This window comes from Aythya fuligula, chromosome 5 (genome assembly GCF_009819795.1).
Source record: "Aythya fuligula isolate bAytFul2 chromosome 5, bAytFul2.pri, whole genome shotgun sequence".
NCBI lineage: Eukaryota > Metazoa > Chordata > Aves > Anseriformes > Anatidae > Aythya > Aythya fuligula.
In genome coordinates, this window is record NC_045563.1 from 10,731,551 (window position 1) to 10,756,063 (window position 24,513).

The window sequence follows — 24,513 nt, forward strand, 5'->3', positions numbered from 1 at the left end:
AGGGCAGGATGTAAGGTTTGGGTGCTACCACATTCCTGCCCGAGCCCTGCTCCTGGGTTGCTCAGGGACACTAATTACGAAGGAGGCTGCTGCTCTCATGCTGCTGTGTAATTAGGCGTCACGCAGGCCAAGCCTTAATATAGCCCAGCGTGAACTCCTTTTGGTTCTCTCCTCTTCTCCAAAAAGAGACCCAAAATTGGACCAGACAAGTCTCCTAACAGTAATATCCGTATATTGAGTGTGGGGTGGACAGTGCTGCCCTTGCAGGAGGTCAGGCTCTTGGAGCATCCATGGCCTTTGGTTTCTGAACCCAGGGCACTTTTCCCACAGCGGTTCAAACATTGCATTTGCAGAGCAAGGAAGGATAGCAGCTTCAGGATCATGCTGGAGATGCAGCATAGAGGAGGGAGGATGCTAGCTGCTGTGCTGTCCGTGTTTCAGAAGCAGCTGATGACTGCCGACACGTCGATTTCATCGAAGAGTGTGTTTTCACCCCTGCTGTCAGGGCACTCAGGCGCGCGGTGAAAGCTCTGCCGAAAAATCGCCGCTCTCCTGGTGTACCCCAGGCCCCGCAGCATGAGGATGGCCAAGATGTGCTCCTTCCTGCAGAAACCAAGCAAAGACTCTCAGCCCTGAGGACAAAGCCACCTCAGAGTCCAGTGACCACCGTGCCATGGCAAAGCGCCAGGGAGGTGTCCCCTCGCCCTGCTGGGGGACCAAGTAAGGTGCCACCAGGACCCTCAGGATGAGGTCTGCATCCTCTGGTGCTCAGGGGAATTTCCTCCTCTGTCTCCTCCCACACGTGACGTCTTTTGTAAGCATTCCCAGGAGGCTGCAGACCTTTTATTTAATCATTATTTTGAGTTAAGCAATAGAAGTGTTAATATTTAGGAAGCTGACAAGCATTAATTAGATTACAGCTAGGAAAGTGAGTCTGGAAACATACCCTGTTCCAGTAAGCTCAGTACACACGGAATCAGAAACCTTTTCAAGAGCTCAGGGGAAGAATTAACAAAGGCACAAACAGGAAGGTCAGGCTGGTTCTGCCCAGTTTTCCAAATTTAATTGTTACAAATATAATTGCTCAATAACGGAAAGCCAGGAAATAAATCAACCAAGAGGACGAGCCTTAAAACCTGTCATGGCTCTAAAGCTAATGATGAAAAAGTACCACAAATCACAAGCCTGTAAATGGCTTTTCCACCAGGAAAGTTATTTTCAAATAGCTAATTCTGACCAGCCCTCATTTACCTTCCCATCCTTCCCAGAACAGGCACTGCCTCCTCCATCAGCATACTCGGGCCACCAGCATTAAGGCATCTGTAGAACAGGTGTGCTCACCAAGGAAATTACTTGGTTTCTATTTCAAGTCCTCTCCCTGAATATCCCCACTCAGATAAGCTCAAGGCATACCTGATCCATTCAGGTTGAATCTATCTGTGAAAAATGTTGACCCTCAGTTTTGGGGAGAGTGAAATAAATGTAATGTCTTTTTTTTTTTTTTTTTTTTTTTTTTTTTTCTGAATATTTGAGGGTCCACTTCAGTGTTTTGAGCAATCTGTTAAATTTATGGTTTAAAATGATTGCGTAAACATTATCCATCAGGAATGGCGTAACCCAGTACAAGCACTTTGGCTCTTTTTCTGAAATGACTCTGTTGAAATGGATTTTCTTTCTAGCTATAATAATCCTTCTCAATGGCTGCTAAAAGAGCTGTGGAAGAGGAGGTAACTTCTGATATGCCGCTGCCCATCCATGCACAGTGCTAGTGAGTTTGTTATCTTTTCCAGAAGTATTACATTTTGCAGATGCTGCTTTGGAACAGCAAATGGAAAGTACAAAAGAAAGAATTTGCAGTTTATTCCAAAAGTTAGTGGTTGCGTTGAGCCCTTTTCAGGACCTGCAGATGAACTGTGTCAATGTCTAGATCACTTGGAGGTCTGGGAACAGGAGACAAACCATTTGCAGCAAATTGGCGAGCTGCACAAATGCTGCCAAAAGCAACCTGGAGATTTTAGAGTGCAGCAAAATTCATTTGGGATGGTAAAATGAAAAGGTGCTGAGGGAACTTGTGTGTATTATAAGATCTATCAGACAGGGGAAAAAAGAGAAGGGATACAGCCACCAGAAAGAAAAATAACATGTGACTCTCCCTTTTGCTGGCAGCTTGGTTTCTAATTAGTTCTACAGCAGGAGAGAGATGCTGAGGAGCTTGGCCGAGGTACGGGGTGAGCAGCCACTATTTGGGATGGAGCCCGGCTCTTGGCTGCTGCATGCAGCTCTGGCTGCTACCATTTCTCCTACCTGATGTCTGGGTAATCCTGGCTCAGTTCCTTGACGTGCTCCTTGATCCTGTCTTTTTTCTTCTCCCCAGTGATATTGGCAATGTGATGTAAGGCAGGAAGGAGCCAGTCGGAGTCAGAGCCCTGTAAGTAAGGAGATGCAAGGGGACATGGGTGAGAACGCCTTTGTCACCACTGAGAGGGACCTACCTTGGCCAGGAAACCACCCCAGTGGGATTTAACAGCCCCAGACACTTGACTTTCTGCAAAACCCAATAAATTCAACTTTGGCTTCCCCAAAAATCCCAGCCTGATGTTGCCTAGCCACAAACCTTGCAAAGAGCCACAAACTTCTCCCCATCACTCTCCTGTATGCAGGCTGTGCTGCAATGGACTCTCACTGGTGTCACCCCAACGAGCTACCCAAGTGGCACCCCATGGCCAAGGGAACACGAACAAGGTGCCACAGAATGAGTCTGGTCCCACAGCACAAGGACCAGCCTGTGCAAAGCTTTGAGATCTGTGAGCTAAGCTCAGAGTCACCTCCAGGATGGAAGTCCACAGTGCTGACCTGCAGCGACCACCTTGTTTGCTCTGGTTTAAGCTCTTTTACATTTCGTGGGGCTTGCCCTCCATGAGAGCTTGATGTCTTGGTGTCTTGGTTGCCTGGGGGCAAGCAGGGACATGGTGCCTCTGAGAAAGGGGCAGGCAGAGGATGCCAGGAGAGAGCTGACGTACCTGGTCAATGAACACTTTATTAAGGATTTTGGCTTCCTGGCTCATCCTTTCGCTAACTTGCTGCCGTGTCTCCCTGTTCATCTTCCTCCTGGGCTTGATCACCTGCACAATGTATTCCCTCACCACGTACTTATGAACATGACGTAGAAGCTCCTGTTTAAAGAAAACCAAACCTCATGGTTTTTTTTTCCGTGGTTTCTGTGCAAGGTCATGGCAATGAGAGAGGGCAGGGGAACCTTCGGGTCTTTCAGCAGCAGCTGAGGGGATACAGAAGATGCTCACAGCCCTGCCCTTGGCTGAAAGCTAAGGCAGTGCCCATGGGAATGCCATGAAAATACTCTTCACTACAAAAGAGTATGATTACGTGTTGGTAATTTGGCTCCTCTGTAGCAATGAGAGATATTTTGGATGGTTTTAAAAGTAGTTTTGGATGATGCTTGTAGATTTTAAATGTAGAGCTGTTGTTACATCCATTTCACAACCACATAGATGTGAAAGGAACATTTGAAGACATATAAGCCATGGAGTTACAGTGCTCAGTGCTAATATTCACCAATGTTTTTTGTTCCTCTTTAAAAAAATCAGTTCCCATATTTAAACCATAGAAAGGAAAGATATTGCACATTCTCACATGAACGTTGATCGCCAAAATGCCCCGTATCAGCAGTTCCCACAGCTCTAAGCAGCCCCTGCTGCTGGGAAGAAGGCTGCAGGTTGGACCACAGCCTGCAAGAGAAATCAGGACCCCCCCAGCATCACTGTGCCCGGTGTGGGATGAGCCAGTACCTGCCCCAGGGGCTGCCTTGTGTGCTGCAGGTGCTTGGAGAACTGCGAGACCGCTGCAGCCAGTGAGTCCGGCTTTTCCGTTGCCAAAATCCAGTCCTTGGTCAGGATTTTCTTGAGGAGTGGCTGAAAGAAAACATCAGCTTGCTGACGTTACCAGGAATATTCAGATTAGCTGATGCACGATGATGCCCTTGCCCCAGAGTTAACGTGCCTCCACAGTGAGCCACGGCTGCTAGGGGCTTCTGGTGGCATCCGGAAAGTCCCCAGTGGGCCAAGTTCAAAATACCCCTTCCCTGGCATATCCCCTTTGTACTTTTCTCCACTTAGCTCTCAGGATCTCTGTCTTCAGACCTCCTGCTGGCACTCTCCTTCCCAATTATTTCCCAACTCGTGCCCTCCTGCTGTGCTCCCAGCCTGCTGAAAGGCTGCTCAGAAGTGCCCTGGCACTCTCCGTTCTCACAGCAGCTCTCTTACTCAATGTCTTGGCTTGTCCCCTTTCTTGCCTGTCCCTAGGGCTCCGACATAAACCCTGCAGTCACTGGAAAGTCCCCTTGGCCAGACAGGCTTATCTGCAGTCAGAGGATGGCTCTTGATGTGTGACTGCCTTGGTTTCTGAAAGTTATGCTTGGTGTTTCAGAAAGTGAATTAAGATGAGTGGGAAGTGGTGGCACTAAAGGCTTAATTTCCCCAATCTCTCTTGTTATTCCAGCTAGAGCCAGCAGACCCCTGGCTAGCTGAGAGCAGAAAGCCCCATCTACAGCACCCGACAGGCACAAACTGCATCGCAGCACCTTGCATTTTAGGCCTTTTAACACAAGTTAGCCCAGAGCAGCAGAAACCAGAGCTCCATCATCTTGACGGTGAAAGAATTATCTTTTTCTTCACCATGGAAACTGACTGGAAAAATCACCCCAGCCAGAAAATAGCCTGGCCTGTCTGAAGAGGCCGTGATAGAGCTTATAGGCAGAGGTTGATAACAGAGCATGATAACAAATCTGAAGTCCTGACAAATCCAGATGTCTTGATAGAAGGAAAGATGCCCCATTGGTGTTGCCCAGCTGACTTCCCCGGTGCTCTACTATGGGTGAAGTTCCCACTCTGCTTTGCCCCAAAAGCTGAAAGCCACTGAACACCCTTTTCTTTTGGTTGCTCTTGTACTGAACAAATATATATGGTCATAATGAAAAGCTCCCAGGGTACTGGAAGGGTTACTCTGGATAAAGCAGGATTTGTACAAGTCAGGCATGACACATTTTGGAGAGACCCTAGCATCGTTTGCTGCACAATGAGGTCCAGTTGGACAGACAAGGAAAGGGCAAAGGCCCTCAGCTTCCGCACATACTCCTTATGTAGGGGGAATAGTGGGGCTGAGATCCTCTTACCTGTGTTTTTGTTCTCAATTTATTTAGAAACATGTTTCTGAAGTTCTTTGTCAGAGAAGCCAAGATCTTTTGCAGTTCCTCAGTGTTGACTTTAAACACTGTTTCCAAGCCTGACCTAAAGAGAATGAGAAACACCAGGGCTTCAGTGTTAAAGTATAACCCATTACATTGCCTTAAGCCTTTTAATCAGATCAGCATCTTCGGCATTTTTTTGTAACTTTCGTAACTCCTGCACTTCCTCTTGGAAACACTTAATGGGTCAGAATAATGTATCTTTTTGCACAATCTGAAAATTAATCACAAATGGGGAACTGTACTTGAAAATCACCTATTTCCTCATCAGATGAAAGTTGTTCAAACATGCTGAGCCATCACTCAGGCCTTTTCCCTTTCACTTGAGCAACACTTCTGATAAATGATCTCCAGCTACCTGAGCAAGCACCAAGGGTCCTGGTGGCAGAGCGGCCGAGCTCCCCGTGCGGGGCCAGGCTGACTCAGCCCATGCCGTGACTGCAGGGGCTGGGACGGGGAATTACGGGGGGTGAAACCTGTGGAGGTTTTGAGGGAAAGCGTGTCGTTCTGGGAGGTTTCACGGTGTCTAATGAGGAAGAAGGCACAAGTTCTGAGAGGTAAATGAGATCTGCAGTGATATGCGTTGGCTCTAGGTTCACGGTGAGGCCCTGCCTTTCTCATCACTTTACATCGTTGCCCTGCTGTAACACGGTCCATGGGAACTGAGGCGGCCCTGACAAACTGCTCACGATCCTCTGCATTGGGTCCTTCCATGCAGGAGTTTGCATGGAAAACCAGCCAAACTGAGGGGATGGGAGCCCCCTTCTCTGAGGACCCAGAGGCTGAGCATTTGTGCCCCGGTTCCTGCTGTGCTGGGGCACACACGGCCCAGGCTGGAGCTTGTGTTTCCAGGGGTCCTTCCCGCTGCCACTTCCACTAATGCTTTTTCATGAAGCTTTGGGTTTTGAGAAACAGATATAGAAGAGCTTTATCGGGAAACCCCTACCCTGTATCACCTTTCCTGAGGAAAAGGAAAAGCTGATGATGAGAGAGCATTTCACCGGGAAGCACCGCGCAGATGAGGGATGTTCAGACACTCAAATCTGTTCCCACCCTGCAGAGAAATGGCCTGGCCCTCTCCCAGCTGAAAAGCTGACTACAAAAAAACTTAACAGCAAACCCCTCTCCCCAGGGTGGTGCTCAGCTCTGTCACTGAAGCTGTGCTGGTGCTGAGCCCCTGAATTTTATATCCTCCCTACAACCTGGTGTCTCCTCACCCGCACTGCCCCTGATGCAGGCATGAAGCCAGCCCGTCACCTGCCGGCCCCGGACACCACATCTCCCATCCCATCCCATCCCATCCCATCCCATCCCATCCCATCCCATCCCAGGGGCCGGGGGAGGCAGGGCTGGAGGCTGGGCGCCGCCTGGAGCCGGCCGGCCGTACTGCGGGCAGCCGGGGGGCTCCTCCAGCCTCAGGGTGCCTTGCTGGGGCTAAGCTGCTAAACTCAAGAATATAAAAAAAATCAAACCCAATCTGTCCCCCCGACATCCTCCTCTGAGGATAAAATGCTGAAACTGAGCCGAACAGGCAAGCATCGGGAATCCCTGCTCTGCCTCCACGCCCGAAGGAGCTGTGCCTGCATCTCTTAGGGAACATCCCCCCCGTGAGGTGAAGCAAGGGCGAGAGGCGCTGCACCCTGTGCTGATGGGGCCGGACAGCCAGGCCATAAAGCTGCGGCACTCCGAGGCTGACACAGGGGCTCTGCCCTGCTCTTAACCAAAGTGTGGGCACGTCCTCCTGATCCGCCTGCACCCCTGCTGTAGCTCCAGCTCATCCCTGCGGTACCCCAAGGACACCCTTTTCTGCTGACCCCATCCCCTGGGGGCATCGCTTGGTCCTTCATCGCCCTATGATGCCCTGGCTACATGATGGGGGGACGGAGGACTTACACCAGGTGGTGGAAGCTGTTGGTGTAGGCAGCGAAGTAGGGCACGAACACGGGGCTGTCGTGGGCTGCATTCCACTCCATGAACTCCTCCCCGAACCTGCAGGAGACACACAAGGGATGTTATCCTCGGGGAACGGGGCTGAGCCAGGCGAGGAGTGCGTGTGCTGGGTGTGCACGGGCTGTCAGCACACGCTCCTTGCTGGCCCCATCTCTCTCCTCTGCGTATGCGGACATTTTTTGTTCGGTTGTCTTAACATGCGAGTGCAGGAGAGGGGAATACATAGCAGATAATTACTGGTTTGGGGTACGCTTGCCTGAATGTGTAAGCAGTGCAGATTTGGAGTGATTCCAAGGATCTCTGCACATGAGAGCTCCTGGGTGAAATTCCTGACTTTTCCTCACTCTGAGGGGATCTCTGCAGCTGGGATATGCAGGTCAATCTGCCCCATCCTTTCTCTGTCCTTTGGGGCTGTGTAAATTGTGCCCTCCTGAGCATCCTTTCCAACAGGAGCTGAACATGAACGAGGCAGCACGCCTGCATTGTCCCCCTTTAATCTCAGCACGCTGTGCTGGGGATCTGCTTTCTGCATCCCACAGCTGTTAGGGCTTTGGCAGCCGGTCCACAGCCAGGTGCCCACAATGTGCAGGGGGCTGGGGCAGGATTAGTGTGGGTTCACCACGGCTCTGTTTCTTTGGCAGTCCAATGCAACCTGCTCGGAGCAACCTTAGCACTTGCTGCTTGCATTTGTTTAAGGAAAAGCTTTGGTTTTAGTGACCCTTTCATCTGGGAGCCTTTGCTGCCCCAGCTTGCACTTTACATCAATTTTGTTAAAAAGAAAAAAAAAATAAAGAAAAGGAAAGGAACGTCAGTAAGCACTGCGTTTCTTCTAAAAAAGCAGGCAGACTTCAAAGCCAAACAGCTGTTTTGAACTGCCCTGATCAGTCAAGGTACCAGAGACAAGTTGAGATGGCTGGGCAATGAGGGTTTAAAAGGGGAAGCCTTGCCTTTAGCATATTTTGAAAACTTGCCATGCCCCAGGTTCATGATTGAAGCAGGCAGCGCTCGGTCTCCCCCACACGCGCTCCAGCAAAGCGTCTATTAGCAAACTACCCACTCAGCGCCTGCCGGAGGTGTGAAACTCCAAAGGTTAATGCAGAATTATTTTTAGGCTCGCTTGGAGTTGATTCATGCTGAACGTCCTTTCTTCTCCGCTCCGGTGAGCGGCTGCAGCCCTCCCCAAAACACCCAGTCTCTACCCCATAGCTGTGCCAAGGGGATGGTGTGGCTTCATCTGCCAGACAAAACCTTCCCTGGGAGCATCCCCAGGGCCATAACTTGGGGATTACACTCATGTCCAATGTGGCAAGGGTCCTGGGTAGGTGGGACCATGCTCCCTTTCCAGGTTGAAGCTCTGGCCTCAGATTTTGGGACTCACAAGAGTCCCATCTTGGTCTGTTTATGACTCCCCTCCCAGTTGTTTTGCAGCTTGCCCATTACTGGGCTTATTGTGATCTCTATTTCTCCTAGGAACGGGCCCATGCCTGCTCTGTGCCAGCATTTGGCCCAGTGCATGGACCTTTATTATTATTATTATTATTATTTTTTACCAATCTGGTACTCATTTGAAAGGAATGCACTGCCCAGAGAGGTGATGACCTTGGTATGAATTCGTGCAATTCTGCCAGGCACAGCTCCAGTGTTTTTGCTTTCAGGCTTTTGCTGATGGCTCCAGAAATCTTCATGTGCTCCCCAATGATCTAGAAAAGGGCAAGAAGAAGTTCCAATGAATGGCACAGGCACGGAAGGGACATCCCTTGCAAGGATCTCGTGCAGCTTTGATTAATAAAAATGTTAACAGCCAGCCTAAGAGAGGGGAAAGCAGCCGACTTGGTGCCAGGCGGTTTTCATTATCCCTTGGTAGTTTCAAAAATAATAATCCATAATGGGCCGAGAGGCACAAACTTTTTTGTGTGCGGGCTGCAGCTCCCCAGTGCCGCCTGGATCCTTTTGGGGGGGTTGCAGCAGGGACCAAACCCCAGCACAGCACCCAGGGGAGCCAGGCTGTGCCCGCTCGCTGCTCCAGCTCTTCCTAATCCCCCTTGAAACAGCTCTCCTGCCTCTCTGGAGCTGGGCTGTGGCCCTGCTCGGGTGCTTTCTGAGCATTTTTCTCCCTCTGACCCAGCTCCGAGCTGCCTTCCTGGTGACCTAACAGCGTGCATCAGTCTGCTGTGGAAATGAGTCACGGCAACAGGCAAAAGTCTTTCATTTTCTTGCTGGCTTTCGTTCTTTCTCTTTCACTCTCTGTCTTTATTTTAAGGTATTATTTAATTGAAATGACTCAACCCTTTGAAAAGCAAGGAGAATGAATCCCAGCCCCTCCTGGATTTATTACCCCGTGGTCCCTAACGCTAGCAGGAGCTTTTGTTTTTTCGTGCTGTTTAAATTGGAGTGGCTGTCACTGCCTACAGCCCCTGCACGGCTGCCGCGGCCCCGGGACAAAGTCGCCCTTTCAGTGCAGGGGCTTTTCTACCAACCCTTTTCTTTCCGCCTTCCTTTGCCCCCTCTTTTCTTCTTCCCAATCAAAGAGGTTTAAGAACTTTCAAATCAGCTGCCTATTATGCTGCTGACACAATTGACAGCGGGTTTAATTTGCAGCTAGGAGGCAAGCCGTAGAGCTAGGAGCTGTAATAAGCGGCGTTTTGGGCTGCAATGCATTCTGCGGGCGCGTGACTCGCACACGTTACAGCAGGAGGCAGTGCTGGGGGGCACTGGCTCTGTTCCCCGGGAGCCTCAGCACACCCAGAGCCCTGCCCGAGCTCGCCAAGTACCGTTTGTATGTCGAAGGAGAGCGAGGAGTGGTACAGGTTGTCCTCCACCTCTGGGTGAACCTCCTTCTCCCACTTCTCCGTCACCTCCAGTGTCAGGATGTTTCCGAAATAGCTCTTGATTTTCCCCTAAGTGTTAAACGTAGGAAGAAAGCATGCAGCTCAGGAGATAAAGCCAAGCATGGGTGAAGCAGCCAGTGGGGATGTGGGGATGGGCAGAGCCGAGGGCTCACAGGACCCCGTCCCCCACCAGGGCAGTGGTGACGGAGGGGACCGACATGGTGCAAGGCTGTCCCGAGCCTGTGCTCATCCAGGGCTTCTCCCTCCCTCTTTCCCCCCATGCCTGCTTTTGCAGGAGGCAAACGAGGGCCCCCGGCACCTTTTCTCATCCAAAGCTGTAAGTGCAGAGCTGGCATAATGACGTTGTGCTTAACTGGAACACGTGAGATGCACATGTGCAGGGCAAAAAGATAAGTGGAGTCAAAGGTCTTGCTCCAGATCCTGTCAATCTGCTCTGGAAAAACAGGGAAGAAAAACCCCGGGCACGGGGTACTTCCAAACTGAGGGGCAACAGCTCCCCTGGCAGGGAAATGCGTGCTATCCCTCCGCAGGAAAGGTATGTGATCCTCCAGATCATTTACTTAGGGCAGCGGTATTTTCTTGGCCAAACACAGACTGCCTGCCATAGCTGCAGCTCAGTCAGCTGTTTTACTGCTCGTTGCAAAGTCCTCCTCCAGCATGTGCTGTGCACAAGGTCAGGACAAACGATCAGCCCGGTCCTTTCTGGCTACACGGTGCTTTTTTAAGTGGTCAGCCCTGGCTGATAACTCGGTGCTGTTGCTGCTGAAATGAAACAGTCCTCGCCAGCACCGTGGAACAATATTGATCTAATTTATCTGGGTACCTTGAGCTCACCTGGAGAAATTTCTGGAATGAAAACCATTTCAGGAATGGTTTGCAAGAAAATGTCTGAGCCCACCAAGAAGCTTCTGAGAAGGTGCTGGACATCTCCTGGTGGCAAGGTGCCCAGAGTTGCCTGTAGCACCCCTTGTGGTTCAGCAGTGCTGGGGGAGCTCACAGGCTGTAAAAGCAGCAGCTAGCATTCATTTATCTCTGGCTTTGCAATGATTTTTATCTGATGAAGCACAACCATGAACTTGCATTGTGGGTCTGGTACCGTCACATTGGACCTGCGTGCCTGCCATCATCCAGGCTCTGCCCTAACATTTAGGTGGCCTGCTTTGGTCCTAGCATTGGTCTCAAGGACTTTTTCTGCTTTTGATTAAAGGTTTCTCTGTGTGGTGCTGCCAGGATACAACATACACGGTCCTCCTGAGAGGCCCGTGAGGACAAGGTCTCAAACCTTACCTTCACAGAGGTGATGTAGTCATTTTTCAGCCTGTCCCAGTCCGCCGGTGTGAGCAGCAGGGACAGGTTTTCTGTCTTAACTTCTGGTTTGAGATCAGGGTGACCAAGAAAGAGTTCACTGGAAAGATTAAATGAACAAATGACGCTGCCTCAGAGCGTGAGTAAACCGATGGAATATTCATGGGGCATGAGCTGCGTAATTATTAAGCCGTGAGAAATATACTTAGAGCTTAAATTGTGATGCTTGTTTTCAAGCTTTAACAAGAAAATCTTTCCTCACCGTTCAAAATCCTAATTATTCAAAATCAAAATGATCTAAGGTTCCAGCCCACCTTAGAAATCATGAGACTTCTGAGTTGTTTGGACACGAACAGTGCTATGAGAATTTACTTTTTTTAAAATAAACAACATGAAGCTGATTCATTTGACTATGAGCTTGTGCAGTGCCTTTCGGGGTGATTCCTGCAGCAGTGTGCTGTGTGCTGTGGCTGATGTCCCCGGGGTCCCATCACAGCAGACACCAGCCCATCGTTTTTCCCCCTGTGTGACCCAAACCAAGGGGAGATGGCAGAGCAGGGCTGGTGGCAAAGGGCAGCCTCTGGAAAGCCCTCACATGCCCGGGACGTGGGCAATCTCAGCATCACGTGTCCTCCCTGTAAGGTGGTGGTGGGTGGACATTGAGCTCTGGTTTCTGAGTGCAAAGTGTGCCCAGCTGGCACGTGGCTCGGCCGCTTGCTTTCATCTTGTTTGGCGTCAGCAGGGCCAGCTGATGAGCAGGAGGCAGTGCCTGCCTTCCTGCCTGCATGGCAAGGAGCCTGCTACGAGCCCCTATAGCCAAAAGTGCTGCCCCTGCAACCTGCCAGTGGGCCACAGAGGCTTTGCGTCTATCGCTGTGATGAATGTGGGGAGAAAGAAGGAATTCAATTAATGTGGGGCATAAATTGCAAGAAGTCAGCTGGTTAGCAAAAAAAAGAGAGCTGCAAAGGCAGTGCCCTATACACTGCCTGCTCACTTGCCTGACCACCAAAAAGGGTTCCCATAGCCTTTTTTTTTTTTTCCATTTGTTTGAATTGTAACAATAATGGGCTTGGGCCAGGCAATTTATCCTGTTTTGGGATGGGCCCCGAAAGAGGATGGTGTTCTTTTAGCATGAGAAACTGAAATGGAAGCCATCCAACACAGCAAGGTGATTGCAAGCAGTACCCAAAACTGCTGCAAGCTCTCAACAAGTCTTTTCACAGCAAGACGGAAAAATAGGATGAGGGCACTTTTCTGGGGTGCAGAACCTGGCTGCTGATGCTCTTTTCTTCCCCCCACTCCTGCAGGGGTTGTTCCCATAGTGATCCTGCCATAGTGCTGCTCAGCCAGTGCCCTGCTGCTGAAGGGGTCACACATCATAAATGGGGTTTTAGGAGCAAATAACACGACTTTGCTCCGACATGGCTGCACTTAGGAAGTTATTAACAGACTTGTCTCCTGTGGATGGTGCCTCTCTCTCCTCCTCCCCACCACGCTGTGTGTTCCTGTTGGGTTTTACTCAGTGACTCTTTGAGGCTGGGGTGATGGGCTGAGATCTGTGCCAGTGAGCAACTGAGGGCATGCAATGCCATGACCTTTTGTGGGTACCTGTCCTAGATATCTCCTCCGGCTTTAAAAGGAGGCAGTGCCCAACAGCACAGCTTTTACTGCTCTTGTAAAGTATTCCTGCCTTTATCCCACAAATCCAGGGTGCCATAAGGATGGTGTTTGATGTCTACGCAGCTCCTGGAATAGTTTAGTCACCACTGAAGTACAGAGACCTTTAAGAGGTCCCAAAATCATGGACCTCCCATTCAAATAGCAGACACATCTGAGCCACGGCCTTTGTTTGAATGTATCTAATTCCCCACACTGATATCTTGGCACCTCCTCAAGATGAACATGACCCCTGAGCACAGGGGTGAAGTGGATTGCTTCCAAATGCATCACGCTTTTAATTAAACAGGAAGAAGGCAGAGCTCCCCCACAGGTCCCTCCCTGTGCCTGGAAAAGTCACTGAGCAGCTGCTGGACGTGGCAAAACATTACCAGAAAGGGAGGAGGTTTTTCAGAGCTGCAAGGGGGAGCTTCCTGCTCAGTGAGAGCAGCGAACTGGAGAGGGAGGGGGGAGCAGGGAAACTGAGCTCTGCGAAAAGCAGCGAGCATTTTATCCACAAACCTTTGTCCCCGTCTTTGGTAGATCAGTTATCTGCTTCTACTGTATAAGCGATTATCTCTCTGCTTGCTCGGGGAACTGAAAGCAGCTACGTGGGTTTGAAGCAGCTCCGCTGCCCTGCTGCTCTCCGGGGAGGTGACAGCAGCAGCTTACCTGCGGTAGGTGTTGGCCACCCAGTCCAGCAAGGAGTAAAGCTCATTGAACTCCAGCACCCGCTGGGAGAGATCCTGCAAGTGCGAGGCGATGGCCTTGTGGAAAGCCTCCACGTAGATGTCACACACCTGGTACTCCTCTGGGTAGCACTTTTTTACCGACAGCTTGATCTTCAGCAAGTCTTCACTCAGGTGTTTCTGGAGGAAACACAAGTGGATGTCAAGCCAGGAACTCTCTTCTTCCTTCGAGGCCAGGGGTACCCTCAGGACTCTCTTTCTGGCGCTCTCGTTGATAGCTTCCCTCCACTCCTCCCTCCACCTTCTGGGGGAGCCGAGCAAGTCCGACCCCGGAGCACTGCCCGCGTTGGGGTGCGCGGCCTCCTCACGGGCAATTAGAGTCACCAGCGAGGACAACGTGGCCTCCTCGACGGTGGGATGCTCCAGTGTTCCCACCACGATGGACTGGATCATGTCCTTGATGGAGTTGTAAAGCAAATCCACGTCCTTGGTTTTCCTCACAAACTCCTGGGGGTTGTCCTTGTATTTGTCCGCATCCCGCTCAGCTATCGTCTCGTCTTCCATGTACTTGATGCTTGCAAATGCTTCCAGAAGTTTCTGCTTCTGAATGAGTTCGTTTATCTCCATTACTGCAGAAAGAAGGGGGAAAGGGGTCAGGAAAGGCAGGTGTTAGGTGATGGGCAGGTGACTAGCAGGACGGGATATCCCATAGGACTGCCCTGGGTAACCAGATCCCAGCGGTGCATGTGGGGCTGCTCCCTCCTTGAGAGGAAAGAATCACTTCACAGAGACTGCACAGTCAGGGCCATATCTCTAAAACACTGTTTTCAGACACGGGAAATGCCAAAAAAATGGATCATAGCCCTGCAGGAGAACCCCAAGCAGTGGCTAACGAGGCTGCACAGGGGGCACTGTGATCTCGGGTTGTGTAAGACCGCCTCGGGCTCTGCCCCTCTGCTGATTTGGAGCCAAAGTGGGACTGGCAGCGGGGACAGTTCTTGATATGACCTCCCAGCAATGCTGCTAGCAGAGGCACCCTTGTTTCCCAGCATATCAAGGCCCTGTCGTGGGGGAAGCTCCTGATATTTTGGGAATATCCCAGTTAAGATCTAACCTTGGGCTAACCCCGGGCTCCCCTCCTGTCCTGATTTTGTGTCTCCCACAATATTTAGGTTTTCCTGAGAGACATCCCCGACTGACATCATGGCTAAACTGTCTCCTGCATTTCTGAGAGCTGAGCGAAATGCTAACACATCCTGCAGAGCTTGTCGCTCGTGATTTGCATTGCGAGGACTCCCTGAGACACAGGGACTGAGGTAACAAGCCAGAGACCGGCCCATCTGTGGCTCACTGCCTTTTCCAGACTGTGCATTACACAGCAGACAGCTTCTGAGAGATGCCCCTTACCCTTTCCGGACATTTAGATATTCTATCAATACCTGTGGTCTTCAGCCACTCAAAAAAAAGCGGGATCAGAGGGCCAGAAGCCACAATCTCAGCTCTGTGGTTTTTGAAACCTGCAATAACCCTCTGAGCAGAGAGGGAGAAGGGTCACTGGGATGCTGCCCAGGCACATCCTTGCCTGGAGTAGCAGTGAGCATGGCATAAAGGGGCTGTGGGAGGGCCTGGAAAGAAGGAAGAGGGAGAGGTGGGAACAGAAAAGCATTCTGTGCCCTAGGAAGCCCGAGGAGTGGCAGCAATGCAGCTCCAGGGGAGCCAGCAGGAGGAGATGAGAAACAGCAGAGTACACCTGGTATGTGGAGATCGCCCTCCTGGAGAGGTGCAGGGGGAACCTGGCCAGGGATAGGCCTCCTCCGCCTCCCACCAGCAGCATTTGTTTCCCTGGAGGTGAGCACTGCTGTCCCTGGCTGCCTGGGGAGGCTGTGTGCATTGAGAGGGGCACCCCAACATGTGGGTATGTCCTCCTGCAGCTCAGGTCTCACCTGGCTTTTCCACATCTCTTTGGCTTTTGGAAGCTGCCACCAGTGCTGGCTGGTGTTGGCTGAGGCTGGAGGAAAAACATCAAATACTGTTTCCCCCAAAGTGCCTGAGGGCTTTTGGGTTTTCCATTTATTTTTCAAAACCTTGACGGAGCAAGAGCCACGACCTATCTGCCAGCAATGCAAGGGGTGCTGGCCGTGGGCTGGGGAGACCCAAGAGCACTGCTGAGAGGCCTTGGGAAGCCCACACCACCTCCAACATCGTAACAGGTGCTCTGCACAGGAGATCCCACTGAGATATTGGACACAAGGCAAATTTTAGAGAGGAGGAGGGAAAGGCTGTTATTTAGGCATGTGTGGCCACTGCTTTTGCTGTGCACTCATATAAAGTGAGATGGAGAAACTGAAGAGCACTCACAGAAGAGATGAAGGACTGGCTCTTAATCCATGATTTATGCTCCAGGGCTTTTCTACACACAGATTTTACACCAAATGCACCAAATAACCTGCACAGTGTGGAGCTATCTGCATGAAGACAGAACATGCCGAATAACCCAACTGCTGCCTACAGTACATGGAGCTTTGAGTGCCTGTATGGAGCTGCAGCAGCTTCTGGACTCAGAAGGAAGGAAGATTGTGCCAATTAACTTAGTCTCTTCTATATAAATTAATATAAAACCTGTGTTTGCACAAGTTCTTGCAGAGAGAGACTAGAGGAATACATTTTGTTCTGTTTATCAAAGTGAGAAAACACCATTTAATCACCATCTAGGATAATTATTCAGGGAGGTGATGTTGGGTGCTAAATGGATCTTTAATTTAGCAATACAAGATCAGCCAGCTGGTAATTGGAGGAAGACAATTGAAAGGCAATTAACCATTATGCAGCTTAATGGTGCACATGGTGGAGTCTCCATCACTTGCCATATTTATCTCAGGATGGGATGCGCTTCTGACAGAGCTGCTCCAGTCCAGGCTAATCATGAGTTATTGGGCACAGGACGGGTCTTATTTGTGCAATTCCTCAACTTGTGGATTGCAGGACTTGAAAAGGGTTTTAGCTGGGTAACATTTCCTGTAACACCTCCTCTGTGACCCTTTGGGAACAGACTGGCGCAGCTTATGGCATGGGCTCAGATCCAGCTCACCAGCCTCACAGTGTATCAGAGCATAGCAGTAAATAACTCCATAGCACTGCAGAGCACGCTATAGCAGTGAGACAGCTTCAGTCCTTCTTGCTGATACCCATGGCATCTGATGCAGCAGGACAAGAATTTATTTCTAGAAATTTAAGCTGAGGAAAGGTCAAACTACGTTGACCCACCTCAGTCCATCTCCTGGAAGTGCTGTTGTATTTCTGCCTTGGAAATGTGGAAGAGAACAGTGCAAAAGATAAAAGTCATTGCAGTCTATCCACACTTGGGGAATTAAAATTTGACCAAGACCTCTCTATATAATGCTGACAAAATGTGTAAGAGAAACCAGCCTGGGGAAAACAAACCAAGCACATACTTGCAGCACCACAGTTGTGAGAATAGATGGAAAGTCAGCATAAGGGAGCAAAAACCTCTGTGGAAGTCCCCTTGCAAGGCTGTAAGATTGAGAACCAAGGTGGAGGTGCCAGCCCAGACCATATCCAAACCACCTTTTTCCCCACCACGGAGGAAGGAGCCTTTCCTCCCAGCCCCAAATGGACTAACCAACAATAACACTTGTTTCTGAATTGCTCTGCATTCAGCAAGAGTGAAAAAACTGGGGTCTGCGAATGTGGCTGACTCACTGCATTTCTCATTGCCAGCCACATGTGCCTCTCATCCAAATATTTTATTTTAGGACTTTACTTAATGGGACTATTTATCAAAGCCTTGTAGAAACCAATCGAGTGCAGGCTGGGGATCATCAGTCTGAGAGCTGCCGAGCAGAAATTATCCAAAAGTGCAACACAGGCAACAGTGTAGGAAGAGCCCACACTGTGCTTGTAGATGCTGTCAGACAAGCAGTTCCCAAACCGTGCTCGGCAGATTGGTGACTGATATGTGTGGTGTGTGCTATGGCCACTGACACGTGAACCACCGGGTCGGTGCACTGATCCTACAAAGGTGGTTGGTAAGGTTATCACAGCACAGTGCAGGCTGCAGGTGACCTGCCCCGATGAGTTTGTGCAAGGGGAAATGGTTATCCCTACCCCATAATGGGGTACCTCTTTCTTTAGCATCTCTGTAGAGCCCAAGGCTTGCAAAGTGTTAGTTGCTTGAAGGTTATATATATTTTGCTTCTTACCTGAAAGAGGCTTTCCTTCAATGGGCTCCGTTTCTATTGTATCAACAACCTCCTCCAAATCATTAGGGACCGTGGTTTTGTTCTCTTCATTGCTCTTGGAGGACAGAAAAGAAAGTCTTTTTTTCCTCAAAGTACCAGTGCCTTCCTGTTCTTTCTCTTTCTTCAGGCTTCGCTTGGATTTCCGGATGCTTAGCATTGTTTTAAGACCTCTTTCAAGGAGTCCTATGTTCTCGCCATGCAAAGTCGGGCTGTCCAGTTCTGAAGCGACCTCCATCTCCTTCCCTTCACTCTTTGTTGGAGAGGCTGGTTCTGAGGCCACTGTTGTTGGACTCAGTTTCATTTTTATACTCATCTTGTCTTTCAACAGCAGGTTTTCCAAAAAGGTCGACAGTAGTCCCTGAAATAAACAAAACCACAGGGTGAGATGAGAGGATCCTTGTGGCCTTGCAGTGTTTCCAAAGCTGGTCCTGGACTGGAAAATCTGGTCCGTACCTAATCCAAGGACAGAGAAAGCGGTTCTAGCCTGTCACCACCAAAACAGCCTTTCTACCTACATGGTGCACATGCTGGCCTGCTCGTAGCCCTGCAAGGCTCCAGCTAACTCCTTAGATGAGGCACGTGGCAGCTATTCCTCCAGCACAAAGCAATCACTGAATGCCAAGGATGAAATCTGCCGGGCACACCATTTCAGCTGGTAACAAGGCATGTTTTCACTTCCCTTTCTCCAGGTGGATTTCCAGCCCTGTAGTCTTTACAGGAATTACCTGAGGGTAATTCCCACTTTCTGACGTGGATGGAGTGAGTGTGGGCTGTGCCACTGCCCCTGCCCTGCTGCAGCCCCAGGTGGCTGCTGCTGGGGGTGCCCAGGGAAAGAGGGTTGAGCAGATCTCCCCTCTCTGCTCCTGCCCCTTCCATCCCAACCACCGCAAGCTGGCCTCCCCAGATCGTCATGGTTACAGCACGGCAGGCTTTACGATGCCCTAAAGGTTCACATCACTCATCTGCCTCATGTGGTGCTGAGGCTGGGTGTCTCAACCGAGCTCCTGCTTGAGCTGAGGGGGGTGATGTGGGGTGCTGTGCCTCCAGGAGCCCAGGGCATCCAGATCTCAGCAGCAATACCCCTGCCAGTGCTCCCGGGCAGCAGTGGCACCCCTGCACTTGCTTGGCTCCCACCCTGCAGCACAGAGACCAGCTCCTCTCTGCCCGCTGAGGGCTGCCTGGAAAGGGACGGTGGGAGAGGCTGTGCCCTCCTTTCCATCCCCATCTGCCACCAGGTCACTGCCAGCACGGCCAGGCCACGGGGACGTTGTGCACTGCAGGTCTGAGGATGGTAAGAGCCACTTTCTCCCAGAGCAGACTCAGGCAATCAGTTTAAATCATTAGAAGCAGCTATTCTTTGAGGTCACCCTGGCCTGTCTCAGGTCTGTCAAGCTCACAGGAGCCAGAGATTGAAATACGATTACAGAGAACAGACCTGCTGGGACTCTGAAAATACTTCTCAGCCCTCCCTGATCCTAGCCTGGCCAGATTTCCTCTCCCTCGTGCGCAATTATTGCCCAGGTTATGAGCTGCAAGGTCTGCATCTTCCCGTGGGTGGGCTGAGCTCCTGGCACAGTGGGGCTCGGACCCTGCCTTGATCTTTTTTTGGAGGAAATATTTGGTCAGGGGAAGGGAAGAAGAGAAGGAGGGGGTGTACCCCGTTCCCGGGGGTTCAGCGGGAAGGGAACAATTCCTGGCTCACACCCCGCATCATGGTGGAAGGGGCAGGGAGACAGGGCAGCAGGACCTGGAGCAAACCCGCGGGCAGGGGAAGGGAAGGAAACACACCCCGGCACCGATCCTCTCCGCTGGGATAACCTGGATGTGGTCCACGGGACTGGCGAGCAGCTCTGCGCAGGGGACGTGGGGCTGGCTGTCAGGGCGAGCTCATCTGCCTCCATCCGCCTGCGTGGCCGGGGGGCTCGCTGCGGGCACGGCGCCTCTCTCCATCGGGCTCTGCCCTCTGCAGAAGGGCTCCTGCGGGTGGTAGGGGGTCCCGGCCCTTCCTGCCCAGCACCTCCGTCAGCTTCACCTGCCTGCTTCCAGGGAGAGCCTCGGGCTTTCACTCTTTCACTTTCATTAGATAGGAATTAAAAAGAAAAGAAGGTAAAAATTCTCCAGGGTTAATATTTACCCAAGGGGTGGGGATGGAGAGGCAGCCTCTGTGCTGAAGGTGAAACAGGGATTGAACGGGGTAGGGGGGAGCAGGAATCCAGCCCCTGGCCCTGCCTTCAGTGGGGTGAAGCCCTGCGGGGTTTGGGTACAAGGGCTCAGAAGCTGGTGCGTGGGCACAGCTGCCTGTTTCTCCTCGTTCTGCCCCATTTCTGGAGGTCACAGCCAGCCCCAAGTAATGATTGACAGGAGTGGGTGAGAGACCGGGAGTGCTGTGACCCGTGGTTATACATTTCCACATCCACCCTCCTGCTCCTACCTTGCCGTGGGCACTTATTTCCATGGGGATGCTGGCACTGGTTCTTCCTTCCCGGCAGTGTTTGGGCACGTCAGAGGGAGCTCAACGTGGCGCAACAAGGACGTGAGGGTGTCTGGGGTTTTCTGCTGCATTAAACAGCCTCAGGGCTTGCCACCGAGGGGTGGAGGTGACCATCAAACCTCATCCACACAGCCCAGCACTGAGCTTTTTGTCCCCAGCCCCTTCAAAGCCTGGTTGAAGCAGGAGGTGCTCGGTCCCCTGCTGCGCTGGGGAAAGCTGCGAGGGGCGACACTTCTGCTCTGGCACGGTGACAACAGGGACAAAGGGAGGCAGCTGTTTGAACAGTGCATGCCCAGGTGTGGAAAGCCTCTTCTGACACAGAGTCCAAACAGCTTTCCATCCGGGTTGGTGATTTCTTCCCCCTCCAGGCACCTACAGGGTGCTGCTTTGCACAGGCAGCTTTGCTCCCACCAGCGTGCAGCCCCTGTTTGAGGGGCAGGACCTCCCCAGGAGCTGCCAGCTACCCCAGAACACATCCAGCTGCAGGTCCTGCAGGGCTGCTGCTGAACCCAGCCCCGGGGAGATCAGCAGACTTGGTTTAGGTCATCCTGCTCCCCATGGCTCTCTGCAATGCTCTGACCACTGCTGGCTGCTCCTGGGCATGCCCTCAGGGCAGCACTGACTCCGAGTCTGCCCCAGAAGCTCGTGAGATTTTAAAAATTTACAGTGTTATGGAGTTGTTTGCCATTTTCCTTCGATTTTGCTGAAGGGTCATAACCCTCAAGCTATCTGTGAGGGGTCATTTTCTTTAAAAAAAAAAAGAAGTCTCGAGGTCTACCTGTGGCAGGAAGGTGCTTCAAAGAAAGAAAAAAAAGTGCTCATTGTCATGAAGTTTGATGACATGGTGAAGCTGGGTAGTGCTATAATACACGTAACCCTTCCTGCTCCTGGGGAGTGAAGTCTTCAAGAAATCCTGCTCCCTTACAAGCCACCCTTAGCAGCCTTTCATTATCAGCAGGATGTTTTCTCAGCCAAGAAACACCGGTGAGCACTCAGAGGACTTTGCACTAAAACCCTTATGGTCCCTGGTGCCATGAGCACCACATCCCAGCTGTCCCCAGAGAGCTGTGGGCCAGCCCTGCCAGGCATCATCGCGACCTTGTGAGGCTATTCCTTCCCTCCCAGCCCTCTGAGGCTAACCCACAGCCTCAAAGTGAACTGGGAAAGGAAAGAAAATCCTTGTGGAGGATGTTCTGCTTTTCCCTAGCAGTGTTTTGGGATGCCTCCTGCTCAGCCCTCAGCGCAGCAGCAGCCACGCAGTGTCCTGGCTGTGCCAGCCCTGGTGCCCAGCCGGCACGCTCGGTGCTGTTGTTCAGCCCTGCCATCAGCAGGAACGCGTGTTCCCAACAAGATTTTGCCATCTGGAGGAAGCTTTGTGAAATTACCTTCCACCCAGCAGCACCAGCCTGGTTTCTTTCCGGGCCCACAGGCACAGCGGTGAGAGAGGATTAACCTGAGCGTGGTGGACCAGGCGAGGCTGGGACCTTCCCATCAGGACGAGTCAACAGGGAGAAGAAAACAGAAAAAGAGGCAGAAAAGAATTGGGAAATAAGGAAGAGAGAGCCCAGTAAATTCAGGTGACAGCACCAGTGCCACAGGGCTATGGTTGGGGATTTTATGGCAAGCAATTGCTGCAATTCAGTAGCCAATTCTTGTAAACTATGGATCAACGAGAGATTTGTAGCCTGGCTTTAATGGAAAACCAGGTTTGTTCTCAGCTGCTTGGCTGCGTGGACCTGGCTCCTTTTTCTGACTCCTAATGCACCATGTGGTGATATTTGTATGTATGGTATATATATATGGTATATATGGTGTGTGGTGTATATATGGTATATATATGGTTTATATATACATTGTATATATACATATGGTGTGTATGTGTATATGTATGGTATATGTATATGTGTGGTGTATATATATATGGTATTTATGGTATTTATATTTATAGTGTTTTCACTCTGCCTTACAAAGGTCAGCCCAATTAATACTAGGTGCTAATGGTGAGGAGGTGCTGAGGTCCCGATGCCGGGCTGATGGGGATGCAGAGGTGGTGGGGGCAATCTATAGGCACGATGTAAAGCTTAGGAAATGACATCCGAGCACCGTGTCCCTAAATACCTGGATATTTCTGGAAACGTTGGCAGAGGAGGGAGCCAGGACTGGGGCAGAGCGAAGGCTCTCTGTGTGCTCTCTGCAAGGCTGTGCAGGCGCAGCCCGAGCTCCCACTTCACAGGCTCTCCAGCACTTCTGTCTCTCCCCTCGCAAAGTATGGTGCCATTGCAAAAAGTGACAACCGAGCCGGCCTCGGGGGTTTCCATGGCGACCCAGCCTGATTACCCATCCAATTTGTGCAGTCGGAGAGAAAAGTGATTTTTCTTTTTGCCTCCTCGAGGTGAATCCGTGCTCAAGTCCAACCCATTTCTCCCTGGTTCCCAGGCAAGTGCTCTTGCATCCCCACTACCCCTGGGCTCCTGTGCCATTTCCCTCCCATCCATAGTATTTGGAGTTTTTTCAGGTGCAGTCACATTCATACATAAAAATACGGCTCACAAGCATATGGAAGCCTCGATTCCTTCAGAAATTATGTTGAAAATTGCTGGGAACACCACTTCCTACCTTTCCTTTCCCTCTGCTTTTTAAGGCTCCCAGGCCACATTGCCGCGCTTCTCCCTGGAAGTGCAGAGCGATTCAGGAGGGAAAGCTCATGGCTTTATCCCATCAGCTGCCTCCCAGAGCTGGAACTTGGGAAAAAAAGAAACCCCAACCCACACTGCAGGAGTCGTGGTAAGCACCAGGGCTTGCAGCCAGCCTCGGATGCGATGCTGCCCTGGGAAATCCAAGCACAGGCAATGCTGCAACCCCAAAAGATAGCAGAGTATGTACTTGAAGCCAGTCCTGCACAAAAAATGAAAAAACACCCATCAGGTGCTGCCAAGTCCCCTGGCCCGTGGTGCGTGGCGGGGCAGCTGCCCTGGGAGAAGGTCGCCTTTCCCTGCAGTGAGGGGTGCCAGCAGAGGAGGCTTATTGCAGCCTGGATGTTTTTAGCAGCCTTGGCAGCGATGGATGAGGCAAAGGCATGCACGGAGGCTGCGTGCGCCTGTGTGGGTATCACCTCCTGAAATGCATTGCTCCACCTGCAGCATTTTTCTTCCTGATCACAGGGCATGTGGGGAGGTGTGGGAGGGCCAACCCTTAAGCCAAAAAACCCAGCATGATCTGTGCAGCCTCTGCTGGGGGGCACCAGCCTGTGAAGCCAGTGGCAGAGCCCCCAACCCTTGGAGCAGCCTCGGGATTGCAGTGCCACAGCTCATCGCCCCCAGGAAGAAGCTGCCGTCCTTTAATTTGTGCTTTAATTTGACCTGCCGAGTTATTGCAGCCTTGTGCTTCCCTTCACAACCCTCCCTAGGCGTTTGCAAAAATATTGGCTTGACAATCAGCACAGGACCAGTCCCATGCTTGTCTCCAGACAACGAGGGCACTCCATACCTCATTTAGGGGATGAAGAGCAAACCCCTGCTGGAGCACAGGCCTCTACCATGCCACCACAGCCCCATGTTGGGTGCTTCAAACGTGTCAGCAAGGCCAAGGGCTGAGCTGGGGCCTTGGGGCCGTCTCTGCCACAGGGGACGGGGATGTCAGTGCTGGCAAGAGCTTGCAAAGGTCTGCCTCACTGCACCTCCAGCCCACCATGCTCCAAAATTTTACCCGTGCCTGGTTAATAGTTTTTGTATCCCTGGGCTGAAGCTCTGGAAGGATGGATTTTCCTTACCTTCGTGCCTGGGAACAACTGAGAGCTAGCTCTTTATTTAAATATATATTTCTGTACTTTTTTTTTTTTTTTAAATAAGTGTTTTTGAAGTCTCATGGAAGATGTTGTCACTGGAATCATTATATTTCTATAGAGATCATAATGACTCCTTTTGAAGAGTTAGTCTCAGTCAGTCAGTGCTTAATTCACATATCAATGACTCCATAAACCCTAAATCCACAAATCTGAAACTGCTCCGATCCGCTGTGGCACGGCGCACCTGCAGGGGCTCCTTGGTGCGGGGCC

General features: G+C 51.2%; 1 protein-coding gene across 1 annotated transcript; it reads right to left on the reverse strand.

Moving 5' to 3' along the window:
* Window positions 1-437: 437 nt before the first annotated feature.
* Window positions 438-18,281, reverse strand: EXOC3L4 (exocyst complex component 3 like 4). Its single transcript, XM_032187877.1, has 11 exons — window positions 17,930-18,281; window positions 13,693-14,338; window positions 11,347-11,464; window positions 9,982-10,107; window positions 8,810-8,910; window positions 7,154-7,249; window positions 5,189-5,303; window positions 3,807-3,929; window positions 3,021-3,173; window positions 2,305-2,426; window positions 438-603 (listed from the first exon to the last, which is right to left on the reverse strand). Exons 1-11 carry the CDS (start codon window positions 18,279-18,281, stop codon window positions 438-440), a joined length of 2,118 nt encoding a protein of 705 aa, XP_032043768.1.
* Window positions 18,282-24,513: the final 6,232 nt, after the last annotated feature.